Source organism: Etheostoma cragini, chromosome 16 (assembly GCF_013103735.1).
Source record: "Etheostoma cragini isolate CJK2018 chromosome 16, CSU_Ecrag_1.0, whole genome shotgun sequence".
Classification (NCBI taxonomy): domain Eukaryota; kingdom Metazoa; phylum Chordata; class Actinopteri; order Perciformes; family Percidae; genus Etheostoma; species Etheostoma cragini.
The window spans coordinates 22,904,119-22,917,810 of record NC_048422.1 but is presented as its reverse complement, the minus strand read 5'-3'; the positions used below and the strand labels follow the sequence as shown (position 1 = coordinate 22,917,810).

The following is a 13,692-nucleotide window of genomic DNA, read 5'->3' as shown; positions in this document are numbered from 1 at the left end:
ACACACACACACACACACACACACACACACACACACACACACACACACACAAAACTCCACTTCCGTCCATTCTCTCGCACAGAGAGAGGAAGTGGAGCCGAAGCTGGCCGGGCCCCAGTTGTCCAGACAGAGGTGGCCCCAGCAGAGCCGTTCTCCTGCCTGCAGACCCCCCCCCCTCTTCTGAATGGCTTTAAAAGACTCTCTGAGCCCTCGCCATCCTTCACTTCCTCGCTGTGTTGGTAAATGTAAAGAGCCACTTCAAATCTCAAGAAGTACTTCATGCAGTTTATGTAGTCAATGTGCTGGAAATGTGAAACACTGCACATTTTAATGACTCTCTCTCACACATCACTGGAAATATTCAAATTCATTCAGTGTCCCAGGCACTGGTGTTGGCTGATAAATCACCTCCTTTCCAGTGGTGGAGGAACTACTGAGGCATTTTACTGAAGTAATAGTATCAATACCAAAGTGTAGAAATACTCTAATACAAGGAAATAACTTCCATTTCAATTTCTATTTGAGCAAAGCACAACATTTTTAGAAGCTAAATGTTCTTAAAGAACCAAAAGTAAAAGTACTCCTATGCAGAATGGCTCATTTCAGAATAATGTATATTATATTATTGGATGTGTGGATTTAGGATGTGTTTAATCAGCTTAGCTTGAGAATTTTCCAACAGGGATCAATAACGTTTCATCTCAACATATAATAATACACAATACCTTATTTGTTTGTTATATTGTGTGTTAATAACTTGTTGCTAAGCTAAGCTAGCAGTGATTTCAGAAACGTTTCTAGCAATCGATGGTTGTTTGACTGCTAACTCGTCTCTTGTTACTCTCTCCCTCTCCGGCTTTGGTCTATCGTCTCCCCACCGTGACGTAATACTTTGTGTTGTGGAGGAAAGGAGAATCATTGCAATCAGCTGTAAAATACTACCTACTTTTTCATATTATACTCCATTTTGTGATACCCAACAACCTCAAATACACTGAATAATAGTTTAAATGTTTAAAACAAACAAGAAAATTGCGCAAATTCGTTGGAAGCCGTGTTGGCTGGGCGATCAAGAAAGTTCATTTAAAGCCCGGTCTCCCTTTAACAATCACCGCCTTGCAGGAAACAAACGACTTTGGCCCCACAGTCTTCATATTGTCCAACACTCCATCTGAACTTTATTATTTGTCTTCCTGTAATAATAACGTACAGGTACAGAAAGCTGATGCGTCAGCAAACATCTCACACAGTCTGTCTTGGTGTCCAGCTCTCCATCATCATCTCTCTCCTCACACATGGATCTCCTAACGCCAGCGTATTTACAGCGCTATGTCATTAGGCTGAGGTATCTATATGTCCGCGTGCTGTCTCCTTCAAACACACTTATCAAACAAAGAAAGAAAGACTATTCAGCACAAGTTTAACATTACGCTATAAAAGCACAGCATCTGGACTGCGGCATCTAAATAGCAGGCTTGTGCTCGGCTGCTGTACACCGGCAACGATCAAAAACTACAGCACAACAACATGCCTGACAGGATCTGGGAGGGATGAGGGGAAACAAAGACTGGGTTTCTTTTCTGAGAAGCCAATTAGAGTCTGTCAGGCACTAACTCGGCCGACCACAGGACAAAAGCCAAGATTATATTCAGCAACAGGTGATGTAAGACACTTCAAAATGTTGACTACTGGGTCACCAAAGTATACTGTGATTTAAATAATAATTTATACTGTTTATTGATCCCCAGTGGGGCAATTACAATTTACTCTGTTTTTGTTAGAAATCACTACACCTAGAACTACATAGAGACTGACAGTTAGACTCATAGCTGGTTAGATTTGCATTGAGAGATTTTATGGAAAATTCTCCATGCCAATCTCTATGTATGGTGAAGGGTATGTGATGATTTGAGGGGGGGCTATTTTAATTCCAAAGGAACTTTATCAGGATGCATAGTATCCTGGTTCATGTAATAACTGGCCTTTAATAATGAAAATCTGCCTCTATGGGAATTTAACATAGAAGTGTGTATTTATGCCCCCTTGTATTTTAAGGCAGAACATTTATTTATTTACTAATCATTCAACACAAAAATTTGGTGTCCTTAAAGGTTGGATTTTACCTCATATCCAAAACGTGATTTATGTTTTATTCCTTTTTTTAGTCCACTTGAGCATGGGCATGTAAACTTATGAGCACCACTGTAATATACCATTACTAGATGGTTCTGAGAGGCAGGGTCATCCATACATCCATCCAACTATCCACCTAATGGACACATCCACTCTCCAGCTACATCAAATCTGTGCCCTGCTCCCAGCTGCAGTTCCTTCACCATTTGGAGAGTTTGACTGAGCGTTGAGCCTCTTACCTTGGGCCATTTGGGGTTGATGACACGCGCTTTGATGGCGTCGTCCAGCGCGGTGCTGTACTGGCCCAGTCGGAGATAGGCGGCCGAGCGGTTGCTGTACAGGATGCAGTTCTGGGGGTCGGCGGTGAGGGCCTCGCCATAGAGACGCACAGCCAGGGCATACTCCCCCTGCTGGCAGGCCTGGTTACTGCGCCGCACGCGCTCCAGGAACTCTGCTTTGCTGAGGCCGGAGCAATCTGGAGGGCCGGGCGGTGGGCCCACCCCTTTCACCGGAGGGGCTGGAGAAATCACAGGAGAGGAAGAGGAGGAGGAGGAAGAGGGAGGGTTGGTGGACCTGCTGGTGGAGCGAGAACCAAACAGGTAGAACTGGGGAGCAGAAGAGAGAAGAAGACGACATTGGTTCATTTCTTAAATAGAGATAAAACAATTGTTCCTCCAGTCAACAGACTTCCTTTACTGCTGTTTTATATGATTGTAAACTGAATAACACAGGGGAGTACATCCCTTTAGACTCCGGGAAGTTGTCATAGTTTTTTTTTCCTTTAATCTTATTTGGCTAATTCACTGAATAATGAATATATTAATTATGAAAATAATCTGTAATTAAAATCTTGCCATTTACGTATTAATACCAAAAAAGCCAACATTAAGACGATAAATGGTTGAGAAAAGTATCTAGCAGCTGGTTTGGTGATAACTAAGGTCATTACCAGTGAAAACAAATCGTCCGGATATTAGCTCACACAACCAGGATACTCCACAACCATGAACACAACCAGGATACTACACAACCATGAACACAACCAGGATACTACACAACCATGAACACAACCAGGATACTAAACACACATGAACACAACCAGGATACTACACAACCATGAACACAACCAGGATACCAGTTTGTATCTAAATTCAAGATTTTTTTAAGCTCTAAGACTTTTATATTTTCACTCATGCCACTTTGTTTTTGAATTGGTGCATTGAGATAAATTAGGTTTAAACCTGGTTATTTCTCATAGTCTATTACAAATGTATTGCTTATTTCCTTTTAATATATTAATGCCAATGCATGCACCATCCACCAAGGCAAATTCCTAGTAAGTATTAATTACTTGGCATTAAATCCTGGTCTGATTCGATTCTGAATTTCGGTATCTGCGTCAAAGATCCTGTATCAGTTGGGTTTTATTGATTATTCCATATTATACCATATATACCAATACTAAGACTGACTAACCGTCAAAAGGCTGTTTGCCCACAGTGTAGTAGAAATTGAAATAAGTTGACAAAAGCAGAAAGGAAATGTGCTTTTGGCTGCTGTTATGAAAGTCATTTAAACCCAGGAGGACACCGAAGCTGCAGCAGCCTCATTTGCATGATGTGATACTGTAGTTTCTGGCAAAGGGGACACCCAAACCGCTGCGTGCACTTTCCTTTTCTGCTCGGTGGTAACGACTTAAATTCCTCAGGGAGACGGAGTGAGAAAGAGAGAAAAGAAGGGAAGTCAGACAGAGACTCAGACGGTCCGATGAGGCTTCCGTTCTTCTCATTCAAACTTTGTGTAAAAAGTGCTCGTTGAGGTCTGATCTCTGTAGCTTTAAGACGGAGGCGCTTCCTCCCTCCCTCATCTCTGGCGTTTCCAAATTTGTCCTTTCACCAAAGCTTGCACCAAGGCCTTCATTATCTCTCTCTATTCCCCTCTCCAACACACACACACACACACACACACACACACACACACACACACACACTCTTAAAATATGCAGACTGGAGGGATTCCTTCCTAAAACTTGCAAAAGCATCACCCAATGGCTTTGAGCAAGATGCAAGGAAAGGCAACGTGATTCACTTATATCATATATACCAATATTAAGACCGACTAAACGTCAAAAGGCTGTTTGCCCATAGTGTTGTGTGTGTGTGTGTGTGTGTGTGTGTGTGTGTGTGTGTGTGTGTGTGTGTGTGTATATATATATATATATATATGTAATAAACTGCAAGAAAACTTTAGGATGTTCACACAGTCTCACACCTGAACTAATGCATCTACTCGGTGCAGGTTTTGACCACTATGAGCTAACACTAGGACTAATATAAGTCCTATGCTTTGCAAAAGAAACTTTTTAAAATTATTTCACCTGCTTGGAGAGGAAAAAGACGTTTTTTGACACGAAATCACTGTAAAACCAGCTCCACATTGAAATATGTTCGTTTAAATGCTTTTTCAACAACTTAGACCTAAAATAAACTAGAAAAATGTGTTCGTCCCAAAGGAATTACACACGTAAAATGATATGTTACTTTGCTTCTATAGTTATGTTCCTTTAAATTAATACATGGAAACACACCTGGATGTTGCTTTAATCTCAACAACAGATGTACAAATATAAATGCTGTCTAAAAGCTTTCTCCACACTCACAGGAATAACATTCTGAGGGGAAGAGATACTCAATCTTTATTTAACATCCTTACTATTGCTACTGTATCTGTCAAGCTTTCCAACCCATCCCATGTGCAGATTACTATGATAATCGTGGCTGATTTACTGCTCGATGTTAGAGGTAATTTTGGAAACAATGGTACGTGCCGTCAGACAGGAGTAGACAAAGGCCGGCTTCTACATTTTAGTCTGAAACGGTCAGTTTTGTCGGCTGAACTGGAGATTGTAACAGCTGCAGTGGCTTTTTAGGAGCTAGTTTCTATTTAGTCATGAACAATTTGAAGTGTTTTTCCATAGGTTAGAGCAGTGGTTCCTAAAGTGGGTTCCGGGGACGCTCAGGGGTCCTTCAAGGAGTTCCTGGAGGTCCCCCCCAGCAAAAACAACTGATTCACTATTGTTCCGTACATAAGAAACACAATGACATAATGTAGGACTATTTTTGTCCATGGGTTTTAAGCCCATTTCAGACAAAAGTTGCGGCGGTCTGAACTGGCCGGTTTCAACAGCCAATAGGGAAGTCATCTTGTAAAGTCAGCTACAATAAAACGATCCATAATCTTTTTAATTAAAGGGATACTTCACCAATTAGCATCAAGCTCTGTATCAGTAAAAACTCTGTAGTGTTTTCAAATGACCGTGCTTCCCTCCCTCATGTCCCCCTGAGACTAGATTTCTCAGCATTATGGTACTGAACAAAAGGCCTCCAATGATTCAGAAATCATCATTTAGCGTCATTTGAGGCATTTTTGCCCAGCGGCTGTGGACTACAAGCCAGCTAGTTCTGCACGTTTTCAACCCACCCATTGGAGGTTGGACTCCATGTAGTGTCAGCCATTTTGGAGCTAAGCTACAACTCTCTCATTTCAGCAGCAAACCTTTAAAACAATTATGTGCATTCAAACTACACAAGTGCTCCACCGGGACCGGTTGGTACAGATCGGAGAATATGCAGGAAACTTTATTACAAACGGAAACTTAACATCCTTAAACTCTAACTGGTCCAAAACTCAGCTTCGCGTATTATCACCAGAACCAACAACACCTGAACACGTTACTCCAGTCCTCAAACAACTGCGCTGGCTCCCTGTCCAATACCGTGTTGACTTTAAGATTCTTCTTCTAATCTTCTAAGCCCTCCATCACCTCGCTCCTCCATACCTCTCTGAACTCCTTCAACCCATTACTCCATCCCGAACTCTCCAATCCTCCTCTTCCTCACTGGATTTCACTCCTTCTGCCCGCCTTTCCACAATGTGCTTTAGATCCTTCAGCCATTGCCTTTGGTACTCCCTCCTGCTATCCATCCGTACCACAGAGTCCCTACCCACCTTCAGAACCTCCCTAACCTGAACCTCCCTAACCGAACCTGTCCATGGTCTAATTTGTGTCAGTTTAGGAATCCTTGACTGGAAAAGGTTTGGGAACCACTGGGTTGGAGTGCAGGACGAATCACTTTCCACATACAGTAGACCTCCATTTGTTATTATGTGGAAAAGATGAGTTTTTGGATCATCGCCCCTTTTATCTCAGGAAAATAAAGATTCATTTCTTGAGGTCTGTGTTGCTCCGAGAGCTGAACAACTTCTCCACTCGCCATTTAGATCATGGCGTGTGTAATTAAGTGTGCCGCAGACAGATGGCGGAGTGATTAACTCGGAAACAATCAAGCTGCAGACTGTTAAAAGCAAGATTTAAGTTTTGACTGTACATGGTCCTCTGAGCTTTGGGGACAGGGAATTCATCACACTTCAATTTAGAGTCCAGGATTTTAGAAATACCGAGGTCATAGGTCAAAGTCCCTCTGATACCCAAAACACCAGAAAGACTCTTTTGAATATCTGTAATAATTCAAATATTTAGGACGTATTTTCCTAATTTCATTTCTAGAATTAGCAGTTTATTATATTTTTGTTATATTTTCTGCAAATTTCATTTAAACCGAGTAGAGTTCAGGCATTCAGTCACTCATTACTACTGTATGATCGTGATCAGTGGATTGATTTGCTGCTTGTCTTTATCATACGTGATAGACGATTTCATATTATTGTTTTCTGGAGAGTCGATCCAACAAAACAAGCAATTTAAAAACATCAATTTTGAGGTGCACAGTCACTATTTATAGACTTTCTATGGACCAAATGTTTATTCAATTAAAGGGATTACGAAAAATTACAATTTCAGTAGAATGGTTTCTTTATTGGAATCGTTTGGAGGTTTTGGTTTCAAATCTCCTCATCGGTCCCAAATTTAACACGCGCAAGATTTGGTTTCCATAGCGTCCAGACGCTTGTGGTGTTGCAGCCATGGAGCACCGAAGCGGCGCTCCAGTGTGGCTTTATTTAAAGTTGAAAAAGCGTTAAAACTGCAACCCTTATGTCTCATGTTTGTGAAATAAGAATGTGACCCGTTTCCACTCCAGCCTCAAAGAATCGGAATGGAGAATCCATGAGAACCGGAATCAAAAGGAAGAACCGGAATCGTATCGATGAGAACCGGAATCAAAAGGAAGAACCGGAATCAGAATCGATGAGGACCGGAATCAAAAGGAAGAACCGGAATCAGAGTCGATGAGAACCGGAATCAAAAGGAAGAACCGGAATCGTATCAATGAGAACCGGAATCAAAAGGAAGAACCGGAATCGTATCGATGAAAACCGGAATCAAAAGGAAGAACCGGAATCAGAATCGATGAGAACCGGAATCAAAAGGAAGAACCGGAATCAGAGTCGATGAGAACCGGAATCAAAAGGAAGAACCGGAATCAGAGTCGATGAGGACCGGAATCAAAAGGAAGAACCGGAATCACAATAGTTAAAATCCAAACGATGCCCAACCCATATACTATGCTGTAGTGACCCCCCCCCACGCCTAAAAAGTATTTAGGGAAATTTCCCAGTTCACGGTGTTTTTACTATTGATTTGTTTAACTCTTTCACTGTTTAAGTGCAATAAATGCAACATCTTTCCAAACAAATGCCATTTCAACATTGCCCAAAATAATTGTGATTCTAATTTTTCCTTCCATAATCGAGCAGCTCTACACTGTAAGCAGGTGCTTCTTGGTCAGGTCTTTCTTGATAAGACTTGTACCTGTTTAAATAAAGGACATTAAAAACACAAATACTGTTAACATATATACTGAATCTCTGTACACACACATTCACAGAGAAAACAATCCAGCCCAGAGAAATCACACCATGTCCTCAGTGTCCTCAGTGTCCTCAGCCCCGAGGACTTCAGCGACACAGTAATGCTTATCTCACCGAGGACTCACAGCCCTCTCACAGTCGCCATTTTCCAGCTGTTCTCTCCAGCATGCCATCATGTTTTTAAGAGTCACACTGTTATGAAACACTCGTTCGCATATGACAATTGTGATACAAAGCAGAGCTTGTTGAATACGTTACCGGGGCGTTGTTTACTGGAAAAAAAAACAAAGAATACAGGATACAGTTTTGTTTGTGGAACTAAGACGTAAATCTCGAAGCTTACTGCTGTTGAACTAGAACCATAGGTGTAGATTTTGGGGAGGGGGGGAGACAACAAACTGCACCATTGGGGGTTAAAGAACACAACAGGAGCTTGAAAACTAAAGATAGATTTAAGTAAATTGAGTAAAAGCAAAACTGCAAAGCAGAAAAGGAAAGGTTTGTGGCCGTAAAACCAAAACAATGAGCTGAAACACAGTGTAAAGACGAGGGGGGGGGGGCAGAGTGGGGTGTTAAGTCACTGTGGGTGCAACACCTTTCACAGCTGTCTTTTGATCCATTGTTTATATAAAAACAATATTAATAATTCATTTTATTTGTAATTTTAATTTATACGAATACATAGTGCAACAACATCGTTGTGCAAGGTTAAAACTCAAAGGTTCTGCTAAAGATTTTAGTCATTTTTTAATCCGTTATAGCTGCTTAGAAGCTTCTTCCCACGCTTACAGAGCCTCAGGAGATTGCAGGAATACTTTTACAACCGGTTTATTGAATATTCAACTATTTTAATGATAGATTTTTTGTTTTAGTGCCACATATGTTGACTAGTTCCAGTTTTGATAACTTGCTGCTCTTCTGTGTTGAATATCTTTGATATATATTGAGTTTGACGTTTCAATTGTCGGTCGGATGAAGACGTCACCTAGGGCTCTCACAACTCACAGTAGGTGTTTGTGATTTATTTACATTTTTATAGGTTAAACGATAATCCCACGAGTCAAAAAAGTTATATTGATACGTGAAATAATCGCTAGTTGCAGCCCTACACAAATGCATGCTAACGTGTTTTCATTTCAACTTAATTTATCCAGGATGGTCTCTGGAGATTTTTTTTAAACGACGGTAATGTCCAAAACAGCAGCACAAGGTAAACAAGTGCCCATTTAATGATGTAAGAGGAGAAAGGAAAGGAGGGGGAAACGTGCAATGTGTTAAAATGTTAAAAAGAAGACACAGTTTATCTATCCTAGAAACTCAAACTGTACACGCAGACTTCAAACTGCAGGAGAAAGTATAACTCATAAACCCCACTAGAGGCTTTGAACTGCTGTGTGTGCGGCCTATTTCATCTGGATGTGATTCCTTGCGTCACCTGTCTGTGTGTTTGATATTCCTGTAGCAACTAATTAAAAGGTGCACATACACACACACACACACACACACACACACAGACACACACACGACAGTAGCACTAAGTCACTCAGCAGGACATTTCCACCGACAGTTTGTTATTATAAGTGTCACCGCTGATGTATGCAGCAGTGAAGAAGCAAAGTGTACAAGTACTTTGTCCTGCATTTAAAATTGGACTTAGGGAAACAGAAGTGTGTATACACACACACACACAAACACACACACTATATTATTATATATTATATTACTTTATATAACGCTGGATAGCTTGACAGTTTTTCTCCAAAAGGATCAATAAAGTTCGCTCCCAGAGATCGCTGGTTCGAGCAGCAACTACGCCCTGTGTTTATGTTTCTGGGGGCGGCGCCCTCTAGTGGCCGTTGGGATTATGATCATAACATAACCAAACTGTGATCGTAGCGAGGCTTTTTTAAAAACTTTACAAGGTACAAGAGGCGGTTGTTATGGCGAATACAACCCCGATGGAGTCAGCCTGAAGGGGTTGCAGTCGCCATAACAACCCCCTCGCTCTACACTATCCCGCTCATTACATGGCTACCTACCAAATAAATCAATAATTTGACCCAAAATATTGATTTAAAATGGAGTCAATTGATTTTAAAAATTGATTGTGTTGCTTCAGCTAAAGAAAATAGTCTGTTCCATCTCTAAGGTTAGAATCTTGCGTCCATAGTAGAGTCCGACCGATAAAGGTTATTTTAAGGCTGATACCAATACGAATATTTGCTTATTAAAAAAAAAAAAAATCTGATAAGCCGATATGTTATTTTTTTAAAATCTAGAAACGCGTTACAAAACATACATAGAATTCCCTAACATTAGTTAATTGTAGTTATATATGAGTTCTCACTAAAATAACATGTCAATTTGTTTTATAGCCACAACAGAACAGAGGAACGTCAATATATTAGAAAAATAAAATGTATAAAAATACAAACTTAAAGCCCTTTGAACGAAAAACCCATTAACAAAAAACGCTTGACGTTGACGTTTTTGTCTTCCTCCATGTTGTTTCCTTCTCCAGGCGCTGTAGTTGCCACACCTGGGAACACTAGGTTACAATATAACTACTGTCACTACGGCTTAAAGTTACTGTGTAGCGATGATAAAACTGCGTAAAATACGTAGTGATAGATCTCCAGATCTGCTGCCGTTGCCTGGATTGGAGGACAGGATCATGCACCACTATCCCCCATCTGTAGTGGTTAGAGCCCAGCAGCTCTTCAGGCTGCCCTCACATCTCTGCCCAGTCACACACATTGTGTATCCCCTTGAAAACCCAGCTGCCTGGCTGATTCGGGGTACCATTTGTCCCACGAAATTGTGTCCCAAGGGTCTTACAAGAGTACCACACTGTGTGACTGTTCAGTAGCTGTTGGGTGAAGGTAGAAAGCACTGGCGTCAGAAGGACAAAGGGATCCATGCTTTCTTAAACTGGCCACAGGGGAGCTGGGACTGCCAGACTCGGTGAAGATGCACCCCCCTGTAATTTTCTTCACACGGATCTTTGGCATCCTTGTGGTTCTTGGTCACATTGTGTGTGAGTGAGAGAAATGTACTCTATGCCATTCTCATCACGTTTTAAATTAAAAGAGTTTTCAAGCCTCTCTGCCTCGTCTTGCCAGATGCAGCTGGACGTCAAACCACAGTGGTAGGGGGGGGCGGCTGTGTTCTGGCTCGTGTCTTTCCAGTCCGATTTAAATGCGTTAACTGGATTTAAATGTGGCGCTAATTGTAAGGAACCGGTTTTGAAACTGAGGTATCGGAATTGGCACGGGTGCCCAGCCCTACGTAGGAGACCGTTTGGGCTTCAGCAGACAGGGGGAGAGGGACTGAGAAGTTGTGGATGTTCACATCTTCAGCTAAATCCTGGATCCTCACAATCCTACCTACAGCACCTTTAACTAAGTAGTTTTGGTGCCTTGACATGACCAAACTGCGACAGTTTCACAGCGTTAAAGACGGGTTTAAAATCGCAACCTTTACTTCCAAAATTTCCACGGTTAGGTCCCCTGGTTGAGGTATGAGGTCATACATCCGCCACCGCTAGGGCCGCTTATTTAATTATTTATTAATTGATCCTGTGGCTCGTATCAGAGAGGAGGAACCAGCGACCCATGGGTCGGAGGACTTGGTCTGAACCGGAGTTTGCAGACTCACTGACACACATGCGACAAGGACCCAAAAACAACACGGATGTCCTGTTCCAGTCCTTACAAGAGAACACACACACACACACACACACTGCGAAGAGAAAACGTTGTCCCTGAACGCTTTGATCTGCTATAATTCGAGGCGGGGCGGTCTCTGCAGCTCACCCAGTAAGAGCGTGCGCCCCATGTAGGACGAGTCCTTGGCAGCGGCCCGGGTTCGATTCCGACCGGCGACCCTTCACTGCGTGTCAACCCCTCTCTTTCTCTCCCGTTTCCTGTCTATCCACTGTCACTATCCCATAAAAGGTAAGAGCACCAAATATAAATATAAATATAAATATATATATATATATATATATATATATATATATATTAGAGCCAGAAAGATATATCGGTGGGCTGGTATAAATCGGCCGATATTAGGCCTTCCAAAGTATTGGTATCAGCGTTTATAATGGCGATAAATTAATATTTAAAAAATAAATAAAAATGGACGAAACACACACACAACCATCATATGAGTGTTGGCGTCTCAAGTTTTTATTTTTAAACATTTTATTTATCATAACATTAATATATTTAGATGTTCCTCTGTTCTGTTTATTAATATTTTATTTTTAAACTGCATTATCATATATTAATGAGGACTCATGAATACCTACAAATAACTAATGTTAGGAAAATCTGTTTCGTTAGGTGTTTCTGGATATACGGTTTATTTTTTAAATAGATATCAGCAAGTTGTGCCTGGATGTGGCTGAGAAAAGATGGTAACATTTATAGTTGACATACTCGCATATATAGCAGGGTATTACCAATGATTCCCCAAATCCATTGATTCCAGCTCACAAGGTCCCGATTCGATTTGGTTCAATTAGGTTAAGGACATTTCAATTTTCCAATATCTTCAAAATAAAAGAGATTAGCAGAGAGCAAGACGCATAGTATTTTTTATAATACACCAGGTTAATATTAGTCAATATGCTCAGTGTTCCACTTTCGAGATTTCTCCGTTGCCGCCGGAAAATCCAGCTGATTTCACTCATTTAGACCAGATATCCGTCGCCTCGGGCTTTCCTTGTGTTGGCGTTCTAACCTCCGGTGGATTTCTGAGGACTATGGTTACCTGGTCCTCAGATCTCTGCAGGGTAAATCCAGACAGCTAGCTAGACTATCTGTCCAATCTAAGGACTGTGGTTACCTGGTCCTCAGATCTCTGCAGGGTAAATCCAGACAGCTAGCTAGACTATCTGTCCAATCTGAGGACTATGGTTACCTGGTCCCCAGATCTCTGCAGGGTAAATCCAGACCACTAGCTAGACTATCTGTCCAATCTGAGGACTATGGTTAACTGGTCCCCAGATCTCTGCAGGGTAAATCCAGACAGCTAGCTAGACTATCTGTCCAGTCTGAGGACTATGGTTACCTGGTCCCCAGATCTCTGCAGGGTAAATCTAGACAGCTAGCTAGACTATCTGTCCAATCTGAGGACTATGGTTACCTGGTCCTCAGATCTGTGCAGGGTAAATCCAGACCACTAGCTAGACTATCTGTCCAATCTAAGGACTATGGTTACCTGGTCCTCAGATCTCTGCAGGGTAAATCCAGACCACTAGCTAGACTATCTGTCCAATCTGAGGACTATGGTTACCTGGTCCTCAGATCTCTGCAGGGTAAATCCAGACAGCTAGCTAGACTATCTGTCCAATCTGAGGACTATGGTTACCTGGTCCCCAGATCTCTGCAGGGTAAATCCAGACAGCTTGGTCCAATGGTGAACCTTACCAAGTTATCCCCTACACCCATGGCATCCAACATTCTGTCCAAATAGCTAGTATTGTACATATTTGCATGTTTTAAAAGAAAAGCTTGCATGACATTTGTTGTCAGATTAAAAGAAGAAATGAAGACAAAAAATACAATGTTGTCTTAGAAATACAGTACACAACAGAAATGATTCTCTTAAATTACACATTCACACGACTGAAACAACTTTTAAAACACACACATGTACACATGTTCCACCAAAACAAGTTCCTTCTGAGCCTCTTTAGCAGCGCTAAACCCTAACCCCCCCCCG

General features: G+C 41.6%; 1 protein-coding gene across 3 annotated transcripts in view; it reads right to left on the bottom strand.

The window, feature by feature from the left end:
- ttc28 (tetratricopeptide repeat domain 28) overlaps nucleotides 1-13,692 on the bottom strand; it is a 119,654-nt gene that overhangs the window by 104,864 nt on the left and 1,098 nt on the right. For all 3 annotated transcript variants that reach the window (XM_034896042.1, XM_034896043.1, XM_034896045.1), the window contains exon 2: nucleotides 2,373-2,738. In XM_034896042.1, the coding sequence (XP_034751933.1) occupies nucleotides 2,373-2,738 (366 nt within the window). The remainder of the gene's footprint in view (nucleotides 1-2,372; nucleotides 2,739-13,692) is intronic.